The 25,699-nt window shown below is 42.1% G+C and overlaps 1 protein-coding gene and 3 non-coding genes across 4 annotated transcripts; 3 read left to right on the forward strand and 1 right to left on the reverse strand.

Moving 5' to 3' along the window:
- Window positions 1-1,188: 1,188 nt before the first annotated feature.
- map11 (microtubule associated protein 11) lies at window positions 1,189-11,053 on the forward strand. Its single transcript, XM_045688190.2, has 12 exons — window positions 1,189-2,368; window positions 4,063-4,158; window positions 4,413-4,542; window positions 4,701-4,787; window positions 4,983-5,103; window positions 5,291-5,438; window positions 5,899-5,981; window positions 6,165-6,316; window positions 6,534-6,670; window positions 7,064-7,142; window positions 9,362-9,476; window positions 9,577-11,053. Exons 1-12 carry the CDS (start codon window positions 1,850-1,852, stop codon window positions 9,731-9,733), a joined length of 1,824 nt encoding a protein of 607 aa, XP_045544146.1. The 5' UTR covers window positions 1,189-1,849; the 3' UTR covers window positions 9,734-11,053.
- A 3,900-nt stretch (window positions 11,054-14,953) lies between these two features.
- Window positions 14,954-15,026, forward strand: trnav-cac (transfer RNA valine (anticodon CAC)). Its single transcript has one exon. It is a non-coding gene; the product is annotated as a tRNA-Val (tRNA).
- Window positions 15,027-19,348: 4,322 nt separating this feature from the next.
- Window positions 19,349-19,421, reverse strand: trnav-aac (transfer RNA valine (anticodon AAC)). Its single transcript has one exon. It is a non-coding gene; the product is annotated as a tRNA-Val (tRNA).
- A 6,205-nt stretch (window positions 19,422-25,626) lies between these two features.
- Window positions 25,627-25,699, forward strand: trnav-cac (transfer RNA valine (anticodon CAC)). The gene has a single exon. It is a non-coding gene; the product is annotated as a tRNA-Val (tRNA).

Below are 25,699 nucleotides of genomic sequence, written 5' to 3' on the forward strand. Positions count from 1 at the left end.
AGACGGCCAAAGGAGGAATTGGCTTTGGGGGTGACCAGAGAGATATACCTGCTGGAGCGCGTGCTACAGGTGGGTGCTGCTATGGTGACCAGTGAGCAGAGATAAGGGGGGACTTTACCTAGCAGGGTCTTGTAGATGACCTGGAGCCAGTGGGTTTGGCGACGAGTATGAAGCGAGGGCCAGCCAACGAGAGCGTACAGGTCGCAGTGGTGGGTAGTATATGGGGCTTTGGTGACAAAACGGATGTGATAGACTGTGATAGACTGCATCCAGTTTATTGAGAAGGGTACTGGAGGCTATTTTGTAAATGACATCGCCGAAGTCGAGGATTGGTAGTATGGTCAGTTTTACGAGGGTATGTTTGGCAGCATGAGTGAAGGATGCTTTGTTGCGAAATAGGAAGCCAATTCTAGATTTAACTTTGGATTGGAGATGTTTGATGTGAGTCTGGAAGGAGAGCTTACAGTCCAACCAGACACCTAGGTATTTGTAGTTGTCCACATATTCTAAGTCAGAACCGTCCAGAGTAGTGATGCTGGACGGGTGGGCAGGTGCAGGCAGCGATCGGTTGAAGAGCATGCATTTAGTTTTACTTGTATTTAAGAGCAGTTGGAGGCCACGGAAGGAGAGTTGTATGGCATTGAAGCTCATCTGGAGGGTTGTTAACACAGTGTCCAAAGAAGGGCCAGAAGTATACAGAATGGTGTCATCTGCGTAGAGGTGGATCAGAGACTCACCAGCAGCAAGAGCGACATCATTGATGTATACAGTGAAAAGAGTTGGCCCAAGAATTGAACCCTGTGGCACCCCCATAGAGACTACCAGAGGCCCGGACAACAGGCCATCCGATTTGACACATTGAACTCTATCAGATAAGTAGTTGGTGAACCAGGCAAGGCAATCATTTGAGAAACCAATGAGCTATTGAAATTCAAAAATGAAAATAAATAATTTAAAATAGTGCAAGATGTAAATCGACAAAAAATAAATGTGTGCAATGTGTGTCTATGCCATCAGGTTAGCTAGAACCAGTTTTGAAAGTTTTAGGAGTAGTGGTTATTGAAATTTGAAAAATTTGATTTGTCACTATGTTGACGCTAACTGCTGTTGGTGGACGTAAGGAATACACCCGAATATCCGTCGAATATCCAATCTGAAACTGTTTTTACCTCGGTTACAATCTGCTAGCTAAAACCATATGTTGGTTCCCACCAAATAACACAGCCACGAAGCTACACAAATTAGCTTTTTTGGTATTAATTTAAGGTTGGGGTTAAGCATAAGGTGAGCAGTGTGGTTAAGTTTGGTTTAAAATCAATTGTAGAAATGGGCGGGGTTTAGCCATAATTATGATTTTTGTGGCAGTGTTAACCTTGTATGTTTGTGTGGCTATATTAAGTTTTAATGTGATGTGATTTCCATGGCAAAGTAATCTGAATACATTCCAGGGCCAACCACACATACACACACAGGGCAGGGCACGTCATCGTTGATAAATGATTCTGAAAACCCATTTGTTATTGTTGCAGCATCCTCTATGCTGATTTACTTTTGCCCGTGGCTACTTGCGCTTGTGAACATCGCTTCGGAGGCTGCTAGCCCATCTGCAGTAGCAGCTACATGTATGTAGAGGAGCGATGATGATGCAGGACCTATGAAATGACTAGGCTACTGTCTTTAAATCAAGAATGGTGTTAACCTTTTGATTACCAAATAGATAGGATGCTGGATCTTATTCTGTTTGATATCAGTGCATTGCTTGATAATCTGTTTGTGTAGGCTACATCAGGAGCGTCTGTAGAATATACAATCTCTATAGCCTATATTTGACAGGCAGGTGCTTGCTGCGATGGTTCGGATGATGGAGTCTCAGTGCGAGTATTTCATGTATTTCCCCGCGGTGCCAATATCCGACCTGTCGGACCCGGCCCGTTACAGAACCCTACCCCGGCGCAGTCACCTCTACCTCGGCGAGACGGTCCGCTTCCTCCTGGTGCTCCGGTGCAGGGACGAGTCCAGCGGAGAGACACCGACAGGGCCGGGGATTGGGATAGTGGGAGGCGGGGGAGGTGTTGCTGGGTTCGGCTCGGAGACCCCAAGTGTCCGGGCATGGAGGGAGCTGGCCGGTTCTTTGTGCGCCGTGGCCAGCGTCAGCCCGGGAGAGAGCAGGCACCGGTCGCATCATCTGCACCACGATTACCAGAGCAGCGGGGACGAGGGCACGGAGGAGGCCGAGGATGAGTACGGGGCTCCGGCTTTGACAGGCAGGGTGGATGCGAGATGCCGGGGCTTCAGGGACTGCAGGCCGCTTCTCATCCACAACAGCACGGGGAGTGGGGTTCGGGAGTTCCGCAGGGCGCCGTTGCAGGTATGGAGATCATTATGGGTTATGGAGATCATTATGGGTTATTTGGTATTGTGTGTGTTGTGTAACTTTGGTGTCCTAGATTTTGGTATGAACATTTTTGATAGGAATCTACTTATGTCTTTCTTTCTATATGCCCTTCTAAGGGAATTCATCTCTGTATCTGCCCCTATCGGTCTATTCTGCACTAACCCCTTACCTTAGCTATATTTACTCTGACCTGCTCTCACAAGTCACCTCAGAATGCAAACTGACAGGTTTATTTTACGGATGGCCTCGCATCTCTATTCTGTAATCTGCATCATAACATCAACACCCAGCAGCACCCGCACTGTATATTTGCTGACATACTGGGAACTTTCTTATAAGCCACGTATTTAGTGTCAGTATAGAAATTATTTATAATTCCTAATTCTATGATAGAAACTGACATGACATCATAAGGGGTTGGTTGGTTGGTCAGCCGGGGGTCTTTCCTACTGGCCTGTGGAGATGTGTGATTTCTATGGGCTAGGTAAAGTCCCTTCATTTGAATGAGTGTCATAGAGTTGTAGCTAGCTAGTAAAGTATCAGCAGCAACATCACAGATCACACTAACCAAATCCACTACTGTACTGTTGTCTCATAGGCATAGAGATCAGAAAACATCTACAGTATTTGTGTCTGCCTCTGTCTTTTGTTGACCCTGCGACAATAGTGTGTGTGTGTGTGTGTGTGTGTGTGTGTGTGTGTGTGTGTGTGTGTGTGTGTGTGTGTGTGTGTGTGTGTGTGTGTGTGTGTGTGTGTGTGTGTGTGTGTGTGTGTGTGTGTGAGGAGAACAATAGGGACTCCCTGTGTTGTCTCCTAATTTCTGACTGAAGATGGAGGGACTCCCTGTGTTGTCTCCTAATGACTGACTGAAGATGGAGGGACTCCCTGTGTTGTCTCTTAATGACTGACTGAAGATGGAGGGACTCCCTGTGTTGTCTCCTAATGACTGACTGAAGATGGAGGGACTCCCTGTGTTGTCTCTTAATGACTGACTGAAGATGGAGGGACTCTCTGTGTTGTCTCCTAATGACTGACTGAAGATGGAGGGACTCTCTGTGTTGTCTCTTAATGACTGACTGAAGATGGAGGGACTCCCTGTGTTGTCTCTTAATGACTGACTGAAGATGGAGGGACTCTCTGTGTTGTCTCTTAATGACTGACTGAAGATGGAGGGACTCCCTGTGTTGTCTCTTAATGACTGACTGAAGATGGAGGGACTCTCTGTGTTGTCTCTTAATGACTGACTGAAGATGGAGGGACTCCCTGTGTTGTCTCTTAATGACTGACTGAAGATGGAGGGACTCCCTGTGTTGTCTCTTAATGACTGACTGAAGATGGAGGGACTCCCTGTGTTGTCTCCTAATGACTGACTGAAGATGGAGGGACTCCCTGTGTTGTCTCCTAATGACTGACTGAAGATGGAGATGCATTTTGTGTAACAATCACCTCTCTCTGTGACTGCAGTAAATAGAGCATGGGTAATATTCACCCTCTGTCTCTTTCTCTGCCTCTCGTCTTCTTCCATCTCTCCTTTTTTTCCTTTCTTCTGCTCCTTTTTTGTCTTTCTTTTCCCCTCTTACTTCCTCCTCCCTACCTCTCACTCTGCTGTCTGTCTGTCTCTCTCCCTCCCCCTTTCTCCCCCTCACTCCCCCCTCTTTCTCCTCTAGTCTCCATTGGACGAGCCTGTTGTGTTGACTGATGAGGTCATCTTCCCCCTGACCGTGTCATTAGACAAACTTCCCGTCAACACCCTCAAAGTCAAGGTGAGAGGTCAGACTAATTCAGTGTGTCCCAAATGGCACCCTTTTCCTTATGTAGTGCACTACTTTTTATTGCACTATATAGGGAATATTCCATTTGGGATGCAGCCTCAGTGTTCCATTAATACTTCACATTTTGTGTAAAGAAATTGCATTCATACAGTACCTTTGGAAGGCTTGGTTTTAAATCAAGTGTGAAAAGTAAACAATGACAGCTTTTAAGGGGCTCATTATCTGCATATTGTGTGTGTGTCCAGGTGATGGTGACAGTGTGGAAGAGAGAGGCAGAGAAAGCGGAGGTTCAGGAACATGGCTACCTTAGCATCCTACAGCAGCGAGTCCCCACACATACCTTCAGACAAGACCTTAACACCTTCAAAGCACAGGGTACACACACCCACACTTGTCAACACCACACCACATCACTGACAAAGCCATGCTACACTCTCTTTGGTCATATTAGATATGGATATGAATCAGTTATCTATGTTTATTGACTTAATAAAGCATCTCAGATTTAACTCAGCACCCCCTCTCCTCCTCAGTGAGCACCACTCTGACAGTGCTACCACCCCCTACTGTTTGCTGTAAGCAGATGACTGTCTCTGGGAAGCATCTCACTGTGCTCAAAGGTATGAGGGCCAGATGGCCAGTACTGACAACTCATTTGAGAGCCAACACTAGTTCCACTGACACAATAATTGGATTAGATTGATGTTACTTAAACTATTGCCTCCTGACCTTATTTCTCTCTTCTCTCTCTCTCCTATTCCCATTTTAACCCTTTTCTTTCCCCCTCTCTTCTCTTCTCTCCCCACACTTTCCAGTATTAAATGAGTGTTCTCAGGAGGAGGTGACTGTGAGGGACGTCAGGATTCTGCCAAACTTCAATGCCTCCTACCTGCCCATGATGCCAGATGGATCTGTGATGCTTGTCGACAACGTGTGGTATGACTGTGTGGGAAAGGGGGGGGGGTCTGTGTATGCGTGTAACTGTCTTATTTGTGCATTGTGTTGACTGGACAATGTTAGTACCCTACATTGTAAGTTGGTGTCCACACATAGTGTCTTTACTGGTACATCTAATTATTGTCTTCCTCACATCTGTGATGTTATATTTTGTCTATCCTTCCAGCCACCAGTCAGGAGAGGTTGCCATGGAGTCGTTCTGCAGGATGGAGAGTGTAGCCTGTCGACTACCCAGCATGCTCAGCGCCCTGGAGGAATACGACTTCCTGTTCCAGCTGCAGCTCAGCGACATGCCCCAGGACGACTCCAAAGAGGTTTGTGAGTGTGTGAGAAGCCCGTCTTCCCCAATTAAAGTGCCACCACCCGGCTGTGGTGTGTATGTGAATGTTTTTTTTCTGAGTTAAGTTAAAAACTCTACGCAGAAAGCCATTTCTGGTTGCTGAAATTCTAATAGTTTGCCTAATTTGAGTTTGTGACAAAGCAAGTATAGTGTAGAGAATCATTGTACCATCTAAACCACTGTAAAATATATTTTCCATAACCAAAAATATTGTATTTTCAGCTGTCTGAATCTGGTGTACAAAATCTAAAGTAAAATACGCAAAAAAATGTAACTTATGAACATGAAACATAGAACAGATCGACCACTTCTTATAATTGCTTTCAATGAAAATGACAGAACTATAACTCACATTTCTATCTGAATTTGGTCGGTTCCCCAAAAAGTCACTTTTGTCACTTCAGAGTGTGATGTGTCACTATGTGTTTATTCAGGGTCTTGAAGTTCCTCTAGTAGCAGTGCTTCAGTGGTCAACTCCCAAGATGCCCTTCACCAACTGCATCTACACACACTACAGGTGCCACTGAATTGCATGTTTGTTGCATGTGCACAATGTCACTTCACTACTCATCTCTGTCTGGCCTACAACTGTTTATGATGTTGCTACCATCCACCCAGAAACTTCAATTTTCTTAGGTTAGTTTATTAACTCGCCTTCCCTTCCCTTTTCTCTCCTCCATCCATCCCACTTTCCCTCCAGACTGCCCAGTATCCGGTTGGACCGTCCGAGGTTCGTGATGACCGCCAGTAGCCCCAGCACCGTGCAGACCAAGGACCACTTTAGGGTCAGATACACTCTGCTCAACAACCTGCAAGACTTCCTGGCTGTACGTCTGGTCTGGACACCCGAGGGTGAGGGGGGTGTGTGTGGAGGCTCTGGACAGCCGAGGAAGGAAGATTCCTTGACAAATGTACAATCATTGTGACCAATTAGTTTATTAAGTTGTTTTTGCCAATGGGGACGGGTATCTTATTTCTGTGAAGAACAGTTTTCAAGCACCTTACCATTTTCTCAGTTTCTTCTCTCCTTTCTCTACCCCCTTTCCCCTCCTTCACCTCCCCCCTCCAGGTCGTGGGCAGAGTGAGGATGCAGCGTTGGGGGCTGTAGTGTGTCACTCCCCCCTCAGTAACCTGGGCCACTGTCGGAAAGGCTGCACTCTCTCCTTCACTGTCGCATTCCAGATACTCAAGGCAGGACTCTACGAGGTACAATACACACTGGATAGGGATACACTGTGTGTGTGTATGCGCCTATTCGGGTGTGTCTGATGATAAAAAACATTGTATACTGAACAAATATATGAAGTCAACATGTTAAGTGCTGGCCTCATGTGTCATGAGCTGAAATAAAAGATCCCCAAAATTTGACATACGCACAAAAAGCTTATTTTTCAAAATTCTAACTAACAGGTATGTAAACAAATTTGTGCACAAAATAAGCTTTTTGTGCATATGGAACATTTCTGGGATCTTTTATATCAGCTCATGAAACATGGGACAAACACTTTACATGTTGCGTTTTTTATATTTTTGTTCAGTGTAGTAATAATCATTATTATTATCTTATCCTTTCTCCTCTACATCTTTCTCTCTCTATAGCTGAGTCAACATATGAAGCTGAAGCTGCAGTTCACAGCATCTGTCTCCAACCCTCCCCCTGACGCCCGCCCCCTCTCCCGTAAGAACCTAGAGAATCTACAGAGCCTATAGAATGGCATGAAGGACAATCTATACACTATGACATGTTAATGAAGGACAATAGGCTATGATACATTAATGCGTCATTTTTGGAGACACCTTTGAATATGCATATCATTACATATTACATTTAAGTCATTTAGCAGACGCTCTTATCCAGAGCGACTTACAAAATGGTGCATTCACCTTATGATATCCAGTGGAACAACCACTTTACAATAGTGCATCTAAATCTTTTAAGGGGGGGGGGGGGGGGGGGGGTTAGAAGGATTACTTTATCCTATCCTAGGTATTCCTTAAAGAGGTGGGGTTTCAGGTGTCTCCGGAAGGTGGTGATTGACTCCGCTGTCCTGGCGTCGTGAGGGAGCTTGTTCCAACATTGGGGTGCCAGAGCAGCGAACAGTTTTGACTGGGCTGAGCGGGAACTGTGCTTCCTCAGAGGTAGGGGGGCCAGCAGGCCAGTGGTGGATGAACGCAGTGCCCTTGTTTGGGTGTAGGGCCTGATCAGAGCCTGAAGGTATGGAGGTGCCGTTCCCTTCACAGCTCCGTAGGCAATCACCATGGTCTTGTAGCGGATGCGAGTTTCAACTGGAAGCCAGTGGAGAGAGCGGAGGAGCGGGGTGACGTGAGAAAACTTGGGAAGGTTGAACACCAGACGGGCTGCGGCGTTCTGGATGAGTTGTAGGGGTTTAATGGCACAGGCAGGGAGCCCAGCCAACAGCGAGTTGCAGTAATCCAGACGGGAGATGACAAGTGCCTGGATTAGGACCTGCGCCGCTTCCTGTGTGAGGCAGGGTCGTACTCTGCGAATGTTGTAGAGCATGAACCTACAGGATCGGGTCACCGCCTTGATGTTAGTGGAGAACGACAGGGTGTTGTCCAGGATCACGCCAAGGTTCTTAGCACTCTGGGAGGAGGACACAAGGGAGTTGTCAACCGTGATGGCGAGATCATGGAACGGGCAGTCCTTCCCCGGGAGGAAGAGCAGCTCCGTCTTGCCGAGGTTCAGCTTGAGCTGGTGATCCGTCATCCACACTGATATGTCTGACAGACATGCAGAGATGCGATTCGCCGCCTGGTTATCAGAAGGGGGAAAGGAGAAGATTAATTGTGTGTCGTCTGCATAGCAATGATAGGAGAGACCATGTGAGGATATGACAGAGCCAAGTGACTTGGTGTATAGCGAGAATAGGAGAGGGCCTAGAACAGAGCCCTGGGGGACACCAGTGGTGAGAGCGCATGGTGCGGAGACAGATTCTCGCCACGCCACCTGGTAGGAGCGACCTGTCAGGTAGGACGCAATCCAAGCGTGGGCCGCGCCGGAGATGCCCAACTCGGAGAGGGTGGAGAGGAGGATCTGATGGTTCACAGTATCAAAGGCAGCAGATAGGTCTAGAAGGATGAGAGCAGAGGAGAGAGAGTTAGCTTTAGCAGTGCGGAGAGCCTCCGTGACACAGAGAAGAGCAGTCTCAGTTGAATGCCCAGTCTTGAAACCTGACTGATTAGGATCAAGAAGGTCATTCTGAGAGAGATAGCAGGAGAGCTGGCCAAGGAAGCATATCGATAATGTTAATCAGAAATTGTGAAAACAACTCGATTTTTCTGTTCTATTTTTTGCTTGTTATGTTGCTAGACTACTATTGCTATTGTATCTGCATAATTCTAAATGTACAGTGCCTTCGTAAAATATTCAGACCCCTTGACTTTTTCCAAATTTTGTTATGTTACAGCCTTATTCTAAAATGATTAAATAAAAAAAATCTCAGCAATCTACACACAATACCCCATAATGACAAAGCGAAATGTTTTTTTGAAATGTTTGCAAATACTTATATAAATGTGATGTTTCTGTTTTTGATTTCTTTTTATAAATGAGCAAAAATGTATAAAAAACAGTTTTTGCTTTGTCATTATGTGGTATTGTGTGTAGATTGATGGGGGGAAACTATTTAATCAATTTTAGAATAAGGCTGTAACCTAACAAAATTTTGAAAAAAGTCGAGGGGTCTGAATTCTTTCCAAAGGCACTGTTGTTTTTATTGTATGTTTAATTTTTTTCCTCAGTAGAGCTCTGAGATAACTTTAATGGAAAGTGCTATACAAATAAATTAAACACATTTTTTACTATTATTATAGTAAATGACAAATCCTTTTTTAACATGAACTGAAGGCAAAGAGCAACTGTGTCTGTTTCTCTAGGTAAGAACAGTCCATCCAGCCCTGCAGTCAGAGACCTACTGGATAGACACCAGGCCAGTCTGGGACGATCACAGAGCTTCTCTCATCAACAACCGTCACGCTCTCACATCATGAGGTTAGCAGGGAGGATGCACACAGTCATTATGTGTCCTCTGTACACTGATTTATTGTGTCACATGCATCTTTAAGCTCATACTGGTGTGTCTGTGTTTCAGGACGGGCAGTGCGATGGAAAGGCGAGCCATCACCCCCCCGGTGGGCTCTCCTGTAGGTCGACCTCTCTACCTGCCCCCCCAGGAGAAAGCTGTGCTGTCATTGGACAAGATCGCCAAGAGGGAGTGCAAAGTCCTGGTGCTGGACCCAATCAGCTAGGAGAGGGAGGGAGATGAGAGGTGAAGAGGGAAGGGAAGATACAAGATGTGGGATGGGGGGGAGGGTGGAGAGAGAATAAGATGAATGGAGGGAGAAGAATGTTGACAATGGTAGATAAGCGAAAGATGCAGATAGAGAACAATGAGTGTGAAGATGAGGGCCTAAGATCTAAACTGAGGATGAGGCAGAAGCCACAGTATTATCGAAATGTAACTGGTTTGATCTGTAACACTCATGCTGCTACTGATGTGTGAACCATAGAAGTAGTTTATTCTATTTCTATGGTCAGAACAACAAACCTGTTGGGGTGTGAAGGGAACCCATGTGAAACCATGTGGCCTGCTGTGAGGTCACAGTGGTCGTTTTGATGACATTAGAACAGACTCCTCTTTGGGTCGAATGAAAAACAAGATGAGAACATTTGTCATTTAGCATTTCTTTATGGTTAGTTCTATCTGGGGTCCTTGGGACGTTCCTACCCTAACCATAACCCCTACCCTTACCGTAAACATAACCCTTACCTAACTCTAATCTTAACTCTCGCCTTAACTGTTATAAATTTAAACGTCAATGGGGTTGACGTCAGAATTGTGATGTCCCAAGGATCCCGTTTAGACTTTTCCCTTGATTAATTCCTTATTTAAAACTATCCCTTTTAAGGAGAAATACTACTGTACAGTTATCTCAAATACTGTATGTTATACTTTGCTAAATGCTGCCAGTTATGCAAGATATACAGAACATTATTGCACTGTACAAACTTCACTGTCCATGATGCCTTTTACAGTGTTCAGCGCTATTTATTTATTATTCTGATCGCTTACTATTTTCTCCCACTCTCTTGGCTCAGTGTCAGTATAGTAATATCAGCAATGTCATACTTTTTAAGCTGCTGCTTGTGAAAGCATGTTTTGATTGTTTTTAAAGACTTTTGTTAATATTGACAGTTTAAAATGCTCAGGCACTTTAATTGAAGTCGCTTTACAGTGAATCAATGCTGCTCCCTGTTGTTGAAACTCTGTGGGATGCATCTCAATAGTCTTAGGGGGTGTGCGCCCATCTCCTTTCCGCCATCTAACTACACTGACATTAAGAAACTGGAAAGGTGGAAGCCAAGTTCTAGTCCGCCTCTCGCTCAGCAAAGATGGAGAAGTAAAGGACAGGATAAGAGAGGAGGCCACTATAGACTATTGAGATGCAGCCGGTATTATTTTCTGCTGCTGTTGTTGATTTCTGGTTTACATTAGGAGAGGAGAGTGAACTACCTGATCGCTGTGTATCGCTGCATCTCATCAAGATCATTAAACCCCATCAGCAGCACTACACTGTGTCATTTTAAACTGAGGCGAGTATGTAGTGCCTTCAAACTCAACTCTGGACCTCAAAGCCAGTTCCACTGCATTTTTTCATCGTTCCCCTCTAATCAGAGACTGATTTTGACCTGGAACACCAGGTGTGTGCAATTAATTATCAGGTAGAACAGAAAAACAACAGGTTCCTGACCTCGTAAGGTAAGAGTTGAATAGCCCTGGTGTAGTGTATAGGCCAGGGGTGTCAAACTCACACCTAGTGTCTGCTGGTTTTTGTTTTTTCATTTCAATTACGTCCTAGACAACCAGCTGAGGGGAGTTCCTTACTAATTAGTGACCTTAATTCATCAATCAAGTACAAGTGAGGCGTGAAAACTCGCGGACACTCGACCCTCCTTGGAATGAGTTTGACACGTGGTATAGGCTATACAATAGTGCAGGGGTACTGAACGCTTACCCTACGAGGTCCAGAGCCTGCTGGTTTTCTGTTCTACCTAATTGCACACATCTGGTGTCCCAGTTGTAAATCAGTCCCTGATTTAAAGGGTAACAATTAAAAAAACTGGCTTTGAGGTCCAGAGAGTTTGAGGGCAATAGTGTAATGAGAAGTAAAGAGTGCAGTCTTAAATATGACTATGTAAAAAGACAATAACACCATCAAAGCAGTTACGTTTCAGTGTTTAAATAGATTTTTGTAATCATGATTATTATAAACTGAACAAACATTGTGGTTGAAAGAGTAAAATCATTATGCTAGTGTGTGTCTGTCTACGTGAGTGTGTATTAACACAGCTCAGATGGCCACACTGTTCTCGATGCGGTTGGGGGACATGTAGTCGTAGGGCAGCTCCAGCTTCTTGTTCCTGTCTGTGATCTCATCAGAAATGGCCCTGAGCTAGGCCTGCACCTTCTCCACCAGCCTGCGAGGAGCGCCACTGCTGAACACAGGCTCACGATACTGACACAGAGGCACCTAGGAGAGGAAAGAGGGGATGGAGGTAAAAGACAAGATTTTAGCGGATACGAGAAAAGGTGTGTGTGGATTGTACATAGTCGGCAGTAGGCTGGGACATCAGTCATCAGAAACTGTGTGTCTTACGTAGTCTGCTGTGGGCTGGGACAGTAGGGACAGAGTGCTGAAGAGGTTGCAGGTGGAGTTTATGTCCGGGAGGATGGAGAGAATCTCATCTTCGGTCAGCGTGACTTTGGTCTGGGGAGGGGGGTGCGTCATGGAGGTTGGGCAGTTGGGCATCCACAGGTCAAAATCCACCTGGAGGGAACACGCTCACTACCTTTATAGCTCACTACTTTTCACCAGAGCCCATATGTGTCTCAACTAAGTGAAGATTTGGCCATAAGTACTGTATTGATTGATGGATACAGTTTATTGGTTAATCATGTTGATGGATTGATTACCTAAGTGAAGTTGACAGCTGAGCAGCTGTATATTACCATGGTAACAAACTGACAAGAGTTCTGGTTCGGTTTGGAATTACTGTGGGCAACTTGAAGGAACCGAGAGGGGTAAAACGATATTCAGTCAGTTATATACTGAACAAAAATATAAGCACAACAGGTAAAGTGTTGGTCCCATGTTCCATGAGCTGAAATAAAATATCCCAGAAATTTTCCAAAATCCACAGAAAGCTTATATCACTTAAATTGTGTGCACAAATTTGTTTACATCCCTGTTAGTGAGCATTTCTCATTTGCCAAGGTAATCCATCCACCTGACGGGTGTGGCATATCAAGAAGATTAAACAGCATGATCATTACACAGGTGCACCTTGCACTGGGGACAATAAAAGGCCACTCTAAAAATGTTTAGTTCTGTCATACAACACAATTCCAACTTATCACAGCCATTGAAGAGGAGTGAAACACCCTCTCATCACTCATAATTATGTAGGGAGACTTGAACAACACCCCATAGTAAATCGCGGTGAAGTTTCCTGTTAAGCTATGAATATCAGCTACGTCCAACTTTATTTGCCTATTTGGAATGAGAATCAATGTGTTTACACAGCGGGAAATGCAGAAGTATTTTCTTTTTCGCTATGATACACACTTTCTTATCTCATATACAAACTTGAAGCCTCTGATCACGACAACTTAGCCCACGGTTGAAACTTCTGGACTGCAGTTGTGAGTGGCCTGATTGTCCATTGCATATTGTCCATTTTACTTTGACCTGTCCTGTTTTTAGGATATGGTTAACATGTCAGACCATTTTTTTTGTTGTTGATTGGGCGCCATTTAGGTTCGGCTATTTGATCTGAGAAACTTGCACGATGTAACATGTGTACTTTTATCTCCAGCCTGTAGGCTACAGAAAAGGCTACATTGTTTTTATATATCTGCTACATGATTTGTTAGATAATTTTGGAGCGCCGTAGCAATGAGTCTTTCCCAGCGCGCCTCTCCAGGGTGCTGTTGGAATGGGCAATATTTTGCGCCCCTGCCTTTGACAAAGTGGGCACTGATTATCACAGGGCGGCTTCAGCACTCACCTTAAAAAGCCCATATGCCACTGGTTGGAAGAAATTGTTATTGTTTTAGGGCAGAATTAGTCAGAGGTTTTATGTGTTGTTAGAGGTGCCTCTTGGTCAGCCGCCCGCATCAATCTGCCTAATGGGTGGGGCCGGCCTTGGATACAATGTAGCTTCAGAAATTATATCCCGATATGTAACTATACATTTTATTCCCCATCACGACAATATAACGTTGCGGATTACGTTTGGAAGGAAAAATAGAGATTTGGTTGTAAAAAAAATAATTATCCTTTAACAAAACAATTTTACAACATATCAAAATAATTTCCATATGAACACATTTTTTATAATTCATTCGAAGTTAAAGGAACTTCTCCCCAACTTGTCTCATTGAGTCAGAACAAAGTTTTGGCCAACTCAAAATGTGAATTTCATGTGACAAGGCTGTGGAACTAGTTACTCAAAAACATTTTTTTTGTGAAATTGGAGATGTAAAACTGTGCCAATTGTCATTCATAGTGCTGCCACTACTACATTGCAAATCATGAATTCAAATACAGCACAGTGGATGACAAACTCCATAACAACAAAGGAAAGAGGAGAATTGAAACCAGGTCTACCGCGGCCAGACAGAGATACTGGCCACTATACTAACACGGATTGGCCCCTCGCAATCAAATAACTAAAAATGATTCTGACACCGCTCAGTCAGAGGCAGAACCAATGGGAATTACAATTTATAATAGAAAGTCTGACATCACTTATCTTATTATAGAAATAAACAGTAGTAGTAGTAGTAGTAGTAGTAGTAGTAGTAGTAGTAGTAGTAGTAGTAGTAGTAGTAGTAGTAGTAGTAGTAGTAGTAGTAGTAGTAGTAGTAGTAGTAGTAGTAGTAGAAGAAATAAACACTTAAAAATCTAATCCTGTAGTTGCAGGGTATTTATTCCACCTCTAGATGGCGATGCTCAATATCGTAATTTTCATTAAAGGAATAACATTAAAAAAAAATTAAAGCTGACATTTCATTGATGAAGTACTAAGAAGAAAAGGTAATTGATTGAAAGTGATAAGGGGCAAATTGTGGGTAATATGATAAGGATGTGAGGGAAAAAAGTTGTACCTCCCCGTCGGGGAATTGAACCCCGGTCTCCCGCGTGACAGGCGGGGATACTGACCACTATACTAACGAGGAGTGACCTGTCTGCAGTCAGATCAGTTGACCTTTTAAATTAGCACAAAATAAAAGGCGTTCAGTACATAAATTATTTATATTTGTCATTCTCCAAAGAAAACCACTATATGTGGGGAAAGTAATGACACAGGAATGGGATACAAAAATACTGGTCCATGATCCGGGAGGACAAAACATGTACATTGATGACGGATAAGACAGTGTGTGGCCAACACTTTATTCAACAGTTTCCGTAGTGTAGTGGTTATCACGTTCGCCTCACACGCGAAAGGTCCCCGGTTCGAAACCGGGCGGAAACACTTTTGTTGACCAGTCGAATTATATCTATTACATTTTCAACAAAACCATTAGTGATGTGACTAGCTAGAAATGGCAGCTTGCACCGATGCGACCAATTAAAAATGTGACTTGCAATGTCAAAGGGTCACAAAATGCGACTAGTTGGTAACTGAGGGTAGCCTCATGATATCTCTCAATATTGGCCACCATAATTTGTATATTTTTGTGATATATATATAACTGTACCTGACAAGTATGAATGGTTTAGGTTCATTTCCCCATTCTTTGTGGGCTCTGTCAAGCAGCAGAACGACAGATTTTTACCTTGTCAGCTAGGGGATTTAAACTTGCAACCTTACGGTTAACTAGTCCAACGCTCTAACCACCTGCTTTACATTGCACTCCACGAGGAGCCTGCCTGTTACGCAAATGCAGTAAGATGCCAAGGTAAGTTGCTAGCTAGCATTAAACGTATCTTATAAAAAAACAATCAATCAATCATAATCACTAGTTAACTACACATGGTTGATGATATTACTAATTTATCTAGCCTGTCCTGCGTGGCATATAATCGATGCGGTGCGCATTCGCGAAAAAGCACTGTTGTTGCTCCAATGTGTACCTAACCATAAACATCAATGTCTTTCTTAAAATCAATACACAAGTATATATTTTTAAACCTGCATATTTAGTTAATATTGCCTGCTAACATGAATTTCTTTTAACGAGGGAAAATGTGTCACCTCTTGCAGAGTCAGGGTATATGCAGCAGTTTGGGCCACCTGGCTCGTTGCGAACTGTGTGAATACTATTTCTCCCTAACAAAGACAGCCAACTTCGCCAAACGGGGGATGATTTAACAAAAGCGCATTTGCGAAAAAAAGCACAATCGCTGCACGACTGTACCTAACCATAAACATAAATGCCTTTCTTAAATCAATACACAAAAGTATATATTTTTAAACCTGCATATTTAGCTAAAAGAAATCCAGGTTAGCAGGCAATATTAACCAGATGAAATTGTGTCACTTCTCTTGCGTTCATTGCACGCAGAGTCAGGGTATATGCAACAGTTTGGGCCGCCTGGCTCGTTGCGAACTAATTTGCCAGAATTTTACGTAATTATGACATAACATTGACGGTTGTGCAATGTAACAGGAATATTTAGACTTAGGGATGCCACCCGTTAGATAAAATACTGAAAGGAAAAAAATATTTCACTGAAAGAATAAAGGTTTTGTTTTCGAGATGATAGTTTCCGGATTGGACCATATTAATGACCTAAGGCTCGTATTTCTGTGTGTTTATTATAATTAAGTCTATGATTTGATATTTGATAGAGCAGTCTGACTGAGTGGTGGTAGGCAGCAGCAGGCTCGTAAGCATTCATTCAAACAGCACTTTTGTGTGTTTTGCCAGCAGCTCTTCGCAATGCTTCAAGCATTGCGCTGTTTATGACTTCAAGCCTATCAACTCCTGAGATTAGGCTGGTGTAACCGATGTGAAATGGCTAGCTAGTTAGCAGGGTGCACGTTTTTTTTTGGCCCTCCAATAATCGGTATCGGCGTTGAAAAATCATAATCAGTCGACCTCTAGTGCAAAAGCAGTTGCCTCTAATACATGTTTATGTGAGAAAAGTCATACGTGTAACCAAAATGATCATTCAAGTCACCAGAAATTACAGTTACACCATATGACTAAACGGTTTGACTGAATAATGTCAATATGTTTGTCTTTGTATTAAGTTATATGTTAATCTATATACACATCTCCTTTTAAGTAAAAACACAAGTGTTTGTAGGATAAAGGAGTTGTCAGTTTATTTTATATATTGTAGTGTACATCAAGCAGCTAATACTGAAAATACGTTTAAGTAAATAACTACTATCCTATCTATACCAGTCAAAAGTTTGCACACAACTATTCATTCAAGGGTTTTTCTTTATTTTTACTATTTTCTACATTGTAGAATAATAGTGAAGACATCAAACCTATGAAATAACACATATGGAATCATGTAGTAACCAATAAAGTGTTGAACTTTGCTTTGATGACAGCTTTGCACACTCTTGGCATTCTCAATTTGCAGATGCCTTTATCGTCAGGACACAGATTACTACTGACTCAGTTGTAAATTGGCCATAGAACTCCATGTTTTCCACTTTGGGGGGAGTGGACAGCAGGCTACAATCCATACAATTGTGGTGTACGCATCAGAGGGAAGCCAGTCCTACGCCATATCTGACTCCATTAGACATGATAAGAGAGCAGTATGGGCTAACCTGGAGCATGTCCTAAGAGATGTCAAGAACAAGAATCCACAAATCATGACACCACATGATAAGCGATGGTCCCGTCAGCCAATACAGAAACAAGGAGAACATGTAACTACTCAGCACTCTACCATATATTTACAGATTCAAACAAATCACCTGGAACTTTTCTGAAAAGTCCAGGAGAAGGGGGCACCAGATGGCGTGGGTGGGGCTGTGAAACGTTGTGCAGACACACATTCAACGGTGGGAGGATGTGCAGACTCCCAAGAAGCTCTTTGAACTACTCAAGAAGAGTGGATCGAGCATTAAGTTCTTTTGGATTACAGATGTCACTAATTGCGGTGAAGCTGTGCCAAACAACCTCGCTGGAGTCAAAGGAACCATGAAAAGGGCTTTATAAATACGTTTGATTGATTGAGGTCACCTCCACAGTGGCAGGGAAAATAAAACACAGTGAAGTGTCTTGCGTCTGCAGCAGACCAAGCAACACCTGTTTCAGTGCTGTAGAAGTGAACTTCAATGAAGAACAACATAAGGAGAAAACCATCACTGATGAACAGCAAAATTAAGCTGCAGCTGTGGCCAAGTCAACACTGAAAGTCTAGGCAGTTTTGTCATTGTCAGCTATGAAGACCACCCCTTTGTAGGCAAGGTGCTGAAGGTGATTGGGAGGAAGTACAAATCACTTGTATGCAGAAGCCTGGAGTGAGGAATGTTTTTGTCTGGCCCCCTGTGCCAGACATTACCTTCTACTATGAAGGAGATGTGAATTCCATGATCAGTGAGCCCGAGCCCTTCAGCTAAAGAGCATCTCGGCAGTCTGACACAGACTGGGCTGCTTACATGTCACACTAGTGCAACAACATCAAACACACTGTTTTAAGAATGCACGTTTTATTATTTTCAACTTCAATAAGTTTGTGTTACAACTTTTGCTACAAAGTTATAATTTCTTTGTCTTTAATGTTTGAATCTCATGAATTGTTTACACAATTCAACTTTTTTAATTCTCATTTTTAATCTTGCACTGGTCTGCACAAACTTAATCACATCTGTTTATGCTTTAATATTAGAAATATAAAAACTTTATTGTCCACGCAATGTGGAGATGAATGTTTTTAGAAGATATTGCACAAACATGTTACTTTTTCTTAATATTGTAATGTTGAATAACTTTTTTATGCATTTTATATTTTAATGTTTGAATGTTGAATTACTGTATTTCAGTATCTTTAATATTCATTTATTACAATGATTCTTAACACTATTTTTAACATTGTTTGAAAAATTCATCATAATGCACAATTTTTATCCTGTTTTTAGAAGTTCATTGTCATGTTCATGATTAAATGTTTCTGTGTGATACTCATTTGAGTCACAAATAAAATAACAAATAAAAATAAATAAATTTGAGTCACATTTGTGGTATTTCACTAACCATTAAAGGCATCATTGTTGTTGAATAAGAAACCATGTTACTCGTAATGTGTGTGTGTGTGTTTGATTAAGAGGGAAATGAAGAGAGATCTGCCTAAAAAATTACACCATAACAAAATACTCATGCGGTGTGACCGGCAATGATCATTCGGTACAACCAGTGTTATTAATGTTAAAAAAAACCAATTCAAATATATTATTGTTTCAAAAATGCAGAAAGGAGCTCAGTCGATAAGAGAAATTAATTTCTGTAAAATGTTATGGTTTTCTCATTTATTTAACAGAAGTTGTAGTTGACAGTCATTCAAAATGTGGGGTGTTCCAGTGAAAAAACAAAGATACAGTATAGTTTATATATTTTTTTATTTCATGGTGGCACCGAATTACTTTTTAGGAGGTCAATTTAACAAATCACTGTGTGTGTGTGTGTGTGTATGTATGTGTATATATATTGTGTTTATTTTTTTAATCCCAGGCCCCTTCCCTGCAGGAGGCATTGTGGTAGGCCATCATTGTAAATAAGAATTTGTTCTTAACTGACTTGCCTAGTTAAATAAATAAAATGTGGAAACGGCATGTGGACCGCAATGTGACGTTTTAATTGATAACCACCTAACGACATCAAAACGTGTTTCCGCCCGGTCTCGAACCGGGGACCTTTCGCGTGTTAGGCGAACGTGATAACCACTACACTACGGAAACTGATATAAGCAGGGACAAATAATGATTCTGGTCATAACCCCACTACGCTTAATAGCCAGGTGGGATACGAAACCCTATAGAAATTGAACATATTGTATGACCAAAACATTTTATTTAATAAATAAAATGGTTAAACCCTTGTAAGGGAGGGCAAAAGTCTGGCGTCTCCGTCGGGAATTGAACACGAGTGTGACAGGCATGGATACAGACAAGGTTGAGTGGACTGGCATTAAATCGGCCAGTTGCGAAGCCTTTCAGGTTGCTTTGATATTGAGGTGTACCCTACAAACAAAACCACAACTGAATATGATTACAATTTTGCCTACTATTGCAGGGCGGGGAAGTTGTACCTGTGGCGGAGAATTGAACCCCGGGCTCCTGCGTGAGACACTCGCCACTACTCTTGGCCACAGCATTGCCTACTTAACTCACTCAATAGGTAAGAAAATATTTATACTAACAAGCGATCATACAATGGGGCCGTGACTACGCGGATCATTAAAACAATCTTCACAACTGTTTTAAAAACGGGGCTCTTCTGACGAAGGGATTGTGTTATCATGTGAGTTACATAGCTAGCTAGATGAACTAGACTTTTTCTGGGCAAGACGGCGAACCGTCAGCACAACTCTGTTTGTTTTGTACCAAAATGTAAAAATAAAGTTTTAATTTGTTACATTTTACATAACTTTTACTTATTCACCTGGGCAATATGAATAAGCATTTTTACACCGCTTACTCTCTGAAAACCGTCAAATCGCGAATGATATCCAAGGAAGGGCAAAAGTCTGGTTTCCGTCAGGGAATTGAACCCCAGTGTGACAGGCATGGATACAGACTGACCGCTATACTAAGGTTGAGCTGACTGGCATTGCATGGGTTATTCGTATTGTGTGTGTTGGTTGTGGAACTTTGCTGTCCTAGGAATTTAATTATCTGTCTTTCTTTTCTATATGTCCAGGGCCAGATTAATGCAGGGGCTTAACAGGGTTAAAACCCCTGGGCCCAGGCCTGTGGGGAGCCCCAATACGGAGCAAATGTAAAAAATGTTTTAACAAAAAGGAAACATATATTGTATATATTATATGTAGTATATATTATGTATTTTTTTTACTGCAACCGCCAACCTCAGGATGACTCAGGAGCCCACTCTCAATGAGTGTAGAAAGCCTGCTGCTGTCTAATGCAGCTCTGCTAATCATCAGATGGGTAACTGGGGGGCTCTGCCTTGATTAATACATGTTTGTAAAATAAACTGCATAATAAATAAATGTGACATGTCAATTGTGTGAGTTAGGGGTTGGGCAAAACTTCAGTCTCGTGAACAAGGTCTTGACATTTTTCATAGAGCTAAGCGATTCATAGAGTACCCTTGGAAGGTTTTAAATGAAGTGTGAACAATGACATCCTTGAGGGGCTCATTATCTGCATATTGTGTGTGTTTGTCCAGGTGATGGTGTGGAAGAGAGAGGCGGTGGTTCAGGAACATGGCTACCTTAGCAGCCTACAGCAGTGAGTCCCCACACATACCTTCAGACAAGACCTGAACACCTTCAAAGCACAGGGTACACACACCCACACTTGTCAACACCACATCACTAACAAAGCCATGCTACACTCTCTTTGGTCATATTAGATATGGATATGATAGTAGTTTTGTGACAATAATCAAGAGCTGCTGCTCACTGATTTGACAGATCCAACATAGTTACACCTCCGACACGGCCAAAACATCAGCTATGTGGTGTCGGCTATCGCTGGTTAACAATTGATCTGATTGAATCTAGGCCTTACACTCATTCAGGCTATTTAGTTGTATGATTATTGTCAGTTAAGAAAATTGTGCCTCTCTCTTTTAGATCTGCCACCGACAGCAGTTCAGCTGCAGTCACAGCAGTCCTCAGCTGTGGTATTTAATTTACCGGCTGCACCAGTTCCTACTACACTGGCTGTTAAAAGGAGAAACTTTTGAGGATTCCCAGATGGATACAGGTAATTCAGAATTATATTGCATATGCTCAGTCACACCAACAGATGTACACACAGACATGTTGTTGAGCTATTTACTTACTGTCACTTTGTGCATCTGTCTTTCAGATCTGGCATGCACTCCACCACTAGCTGACAGCCTCACCCAGAAGACACTGGGCCTATCAAGACTGACAAAGCAGAGATGGGTGGCTGACAAGAAAAATAAAACAACATGCCACACACACACACACACACACACACACACACACACACACACACACACATTATCCACAATGTAAATAAGTTGCAATTATTTGTTTATTTAATGTTTGCTCCATTTTATTTTATTAGATATCTACTCCTATATAGCCATTATCAATATCTGCATAATTACTCTAAATATCTATCAAATCAACATGTGATTGATAATATTGTAAAAGACTGTGTACAGTTTTAGGAAATTCGGTGTACTTTTTTCTGAATGAAAAACATGCCTCCCTCTCTCTCACACACACACACTAGACCCAATGTAAATAAATTGTAATAACTTGTTTATTTTATGTATGCTCCATTTTATTTGAGGAAAATATCTCCAATAAATGACATTCAAAGTTAAAGCAATGTCTTTGGTTTATTGGATATTTCTCCTAATACAATGTGTGACCAGAAGGAAGTCGGTGGACCTGCAACCATTGGACTGTGCAGGTTTTGCCATCTGGAGCTGAAAAATAGAGAGATGAGGAGAGATAGGGAGGAAGAGTGCAGTTGAAAGGTTTATCATTAATAACTGACACAATTGTATAATGAATACATATTAGAATAATACATAATACAGTGACCAATAGTTACTGTATTGTGATTGTTTAGTAATAGTTACTGTATTGTGATTGTTTAGTAATAGTTACTGTATTGTGATTGTTTAGTGTTTTATTTACTCAATCAAGTAGTGCTCCAAGGAGGGATCGAACCGTGTCTCAAAAGCAGCCAAAAAGGTCAAATAAGGTCACCAAAATGTCCATTACGGCTATACACGACTGGCCCCCGCGTGACAGGCGGGGATACTGACCACTATGCTAACGAGGAGTTGCCTATCTGCACTCAGATCAGTTGATTTTATAAAACTTCCCTACAAACAGGGTCCTGAGAACAGACAAAATGATCTCAGACATCTAAAAATATTTGATAATATTTGATATGTTCCATAATCTCTCGCTTTACTGGCAACTGTTCCAGTTCTTTCAGAAATAAATTCAGCTATCCATTTTACCAAACCGTATTGACATCTGTCCAACCAAAAAAACTCTAAAAAAGATTTAAGGGACCTGTTTATTTAAGGGATCCTGAGAATTTCAGCCAGACTGACCAAGCAGTTCGAGCCGCTTGCATGCCCGTCCCCCACCAGTCTAAACAATGTCTCCACTCTCCCAACACAATATCCTTCCTAGTTCCCACCTTACATTGTTTTAATTCCCAAGGGAAAGGTATGGAAACAAAAAAATAAATCACATATACCTCATAAATACATTAACACACAGAAACCGCAAATCCTCCATATAATTAATTTCATAGGCCTAATAGTACTGTAGAGCTCTTTTTACTTGCACACAATATAGCTGGGTCACCCTGTCCTGTACTTAGGGGTCCACCACCCTGCAGCGCCCCAACCCAAAACACCCCACTCAGCTTCAGGATCTTAGTGAAACATTAATTTATTGGTTTGGGTATGGTAGGTGAAGGCCAGAGTGACAACTCACAGGATGACAGACCCCCAGGGCCAGGACTGAGCAGCCCAGCAGGTAGAGATTGCTTAAATAGGCATCTCCCTTGACATGGGAAGGTTTTCAATAAAGACTCCTTTAGTCTTACTGTATTCCAGGGGCGGAAATCCCGGGGGGGACACGACCCCCCCATCCTGGGAAAAATATGATTCCCCCCCAATATATCACTGAAACATAACTATGTAATTTAAATAATATTAATAATACGCAATGAAAGCAATTGTGCTGATTATAGACACTTAATAGCGCGTTTTTAAGTTTCAAAAGAGTACGACCCCCCCCCACCCTTTGCCTCACAATGGTTTGATCCACTGCCAGTTCCTTAGTTGGCAAGGTAACAGAGGGGTCGTATCCACTGTCTGAAAGGCACTCAATGAATGTAACTGACGTGAGGTTAATCCAGTCAATCGCGCACACACACTAGCTGAATATGCAGAGCTAGCGCGCAAATATTAACTATTAAGCTAGCTAGTACCTATTCCATTTATGTGGCCTCGTCAAAGATGGAATCTTTGCTATCGTCAATTTATTCCAAGATCAGCATGCAGATGATGTAAGTTAGTGCTTCAAAGTCCCTGTGATAAGGTTAGTGATAAACTGAAGTCCAAACTGAACAGAACTACACTCTCTTCTACCATTGTCTTAAATGTATTTAATGGTCTCGTTGCAAAAGCTAAATTGTCGCAAGGGAACTTTTATTTATTTATTTTATTTCACCTTTATTTAACCCGGGTAGCAAAGATTATAGTGAACACCACTGAAACAGAATTGGTGCTCACTAGCTTTGCAAATTCAGCTATTGTTGGAAGCCAGCCAATATGAAACAAACTATTAAAATGCAGCATATGTTGTGTAAATGGTGAACTCATACAGCTGTCAACTCTTGTTATTTTAATCCGTTTCACATTTGCTAGCTACCTTTTAGATCGAAGCCCAAATAGAATGATAAAAGATAAGATGATAGAAGCCCATCTCCTACTGTAAATAACCTACACACTGTGTGTGTGTGTGGCCAGCCAGCCAGGTAGAAAAATGGCAGAAAAATAAAAGACGGACATCAGAGTATTTTTCAGTACACCAAAACGCAAAGTAAGAACCCTAGTAGCCTAATATCTCAAAGACTAGTTGATAAAATGTTCATAAGAAAGAAATGAAATTCTAATGGAAATGTTTCACAATGATGTCATTAGGCAGAGCAGGCAACAGATGGCACACAGACAGCAGAGTTGGGGACAGATATGCAGGGTCAGACTGGCAGAGACAGGGAGTCTCAGGTAAGTTTGTTGAGTCTAACTAACTAGCCATTTCACATCGGTTACATTTGTTTGGCAACATTATGAAAGGTTCTCAATTTTTTTTACTTGTAAAATAGGAACATAATTGGAAAATGCCATGGATACCCCACTCTCAACTTAAACTGGTGACTGAACTAAGATTTGTTAAAGGCAATGGTATTGCTGTTGTGATTAGTTGTGTAGTTTTGGGTACCGGTAGTTAGGAGTACGGCAAACACCTTATTTCTTTGGTTCCTCAATATACATTTACCATATTACAATGTAGGCTATGTGTTACAGCACTACTTTTGGTGTCCCCCTCAGGAATTGCTCTTGAGAAAATGTCATGTAATTGTCCCCCTCCAAAGTTGATATCAGATTTTCGCCCCTGCTGTATTCCATATAAGGCATCCAGACCTTATGAAAGTTGGTCAGTATACTCTTAATCTTGTAAAAAAAAATCGAATCTAGTGATACATAACTTGACATTGTGGGGGATAACCAACTTTCCAATGAAAGGCAGTGCATTTCTTAGCCGCTATAAATGCTTGGTTACAGAGTTTCTTCAGATAACAGTCACCAGTATCAACATTTCCAAGCAAACAAAAACAGGGAGAATGGAGAATCTGTAGACATGCTGAGATAAAAGAACATTCTGTAACGACCCTGGGTTTATAAGCGCGGAAATAGATCTTGCCGCTCGACCATGCTTTTGCGGCACAGTTGATAGCGCGCTGGACTTCGGGCTTAGAAGGTCGAGGGTCGAGACTTGCTCCCTCACAATTTCATTTACAATACTCTTTGCCAGAATTCAGCCAGGCTTCACAAGACCAAACCATATACAAATACATCCACTTTGTGTTTTTTGACAGATTTTTGTTGGGGATTTTTGTATTATGTTAATTTGGCGCGAACAACGACCATAGGAGGTTAACAAAAAAAGTGTGTGGGTTGGGAGTATATATCAAATCACCCATCACAGAAAACTTAAAAAATTGGTCAAAGTAAAAGGCAATCAGTATGCAAGTTATTTATATTTTCCAAAGGAAACCGCAATATGTGGGGAAAATGAGGACACAGGAATGGGATAAGAAAATGCTGGTGCGTGATACTATATGAAAAACTAATAAATATACCAAGACAACGAAGATAAGAGTGTGTGAGTAGGAAATGCAATCAAAGGTTTCCGTAGTGTAGTGGTTATCACGTTCGCCTCACACGCGAAAGGTCCCCGGTTCGAAACCGGGCGGAAACA

This window comes from Salmo salar, chromosome 10, assembly GCF_965601325.2.
Source record: "Salmo salar chromosome 10, fSalSal1, whole genome shotgun sequence".
Classification (NCBI taxonomy): domain Eukaryota; kingdom Metazoa; phylum Chordata; class Actinopteri; order Salmoniformes; family Salmonidae; genus Salmo; species Salmo salar.

What these genes read in the sequence shown, in the direction of transcription:
- map11 (XM_045688190.2), top strand. Translation starts at nt 1,850, where the DNA reads ATGGTTCGGATGATGGAGTCTCAGTGCGAGTATTTCATGTATTTCCCC. An exon ending in GCATCTCACTGTGCTCAAAG is followed by an intron (nt 4,788 to 4,982) that starts GTATGAGGGCCA and finishes CACACTTTCCAG; the next exon opens with TATTAAATGAGTGTTCTCAG. An exon ending in TGCATCTACACACACTACAG is followed by an intron (nt 5,982 to 6,164) that starts GTGCCACTGAAT and finishes CTTTCCCTCCAG; the next exon opens with ACTGCCCAGTATCCGGTTGG.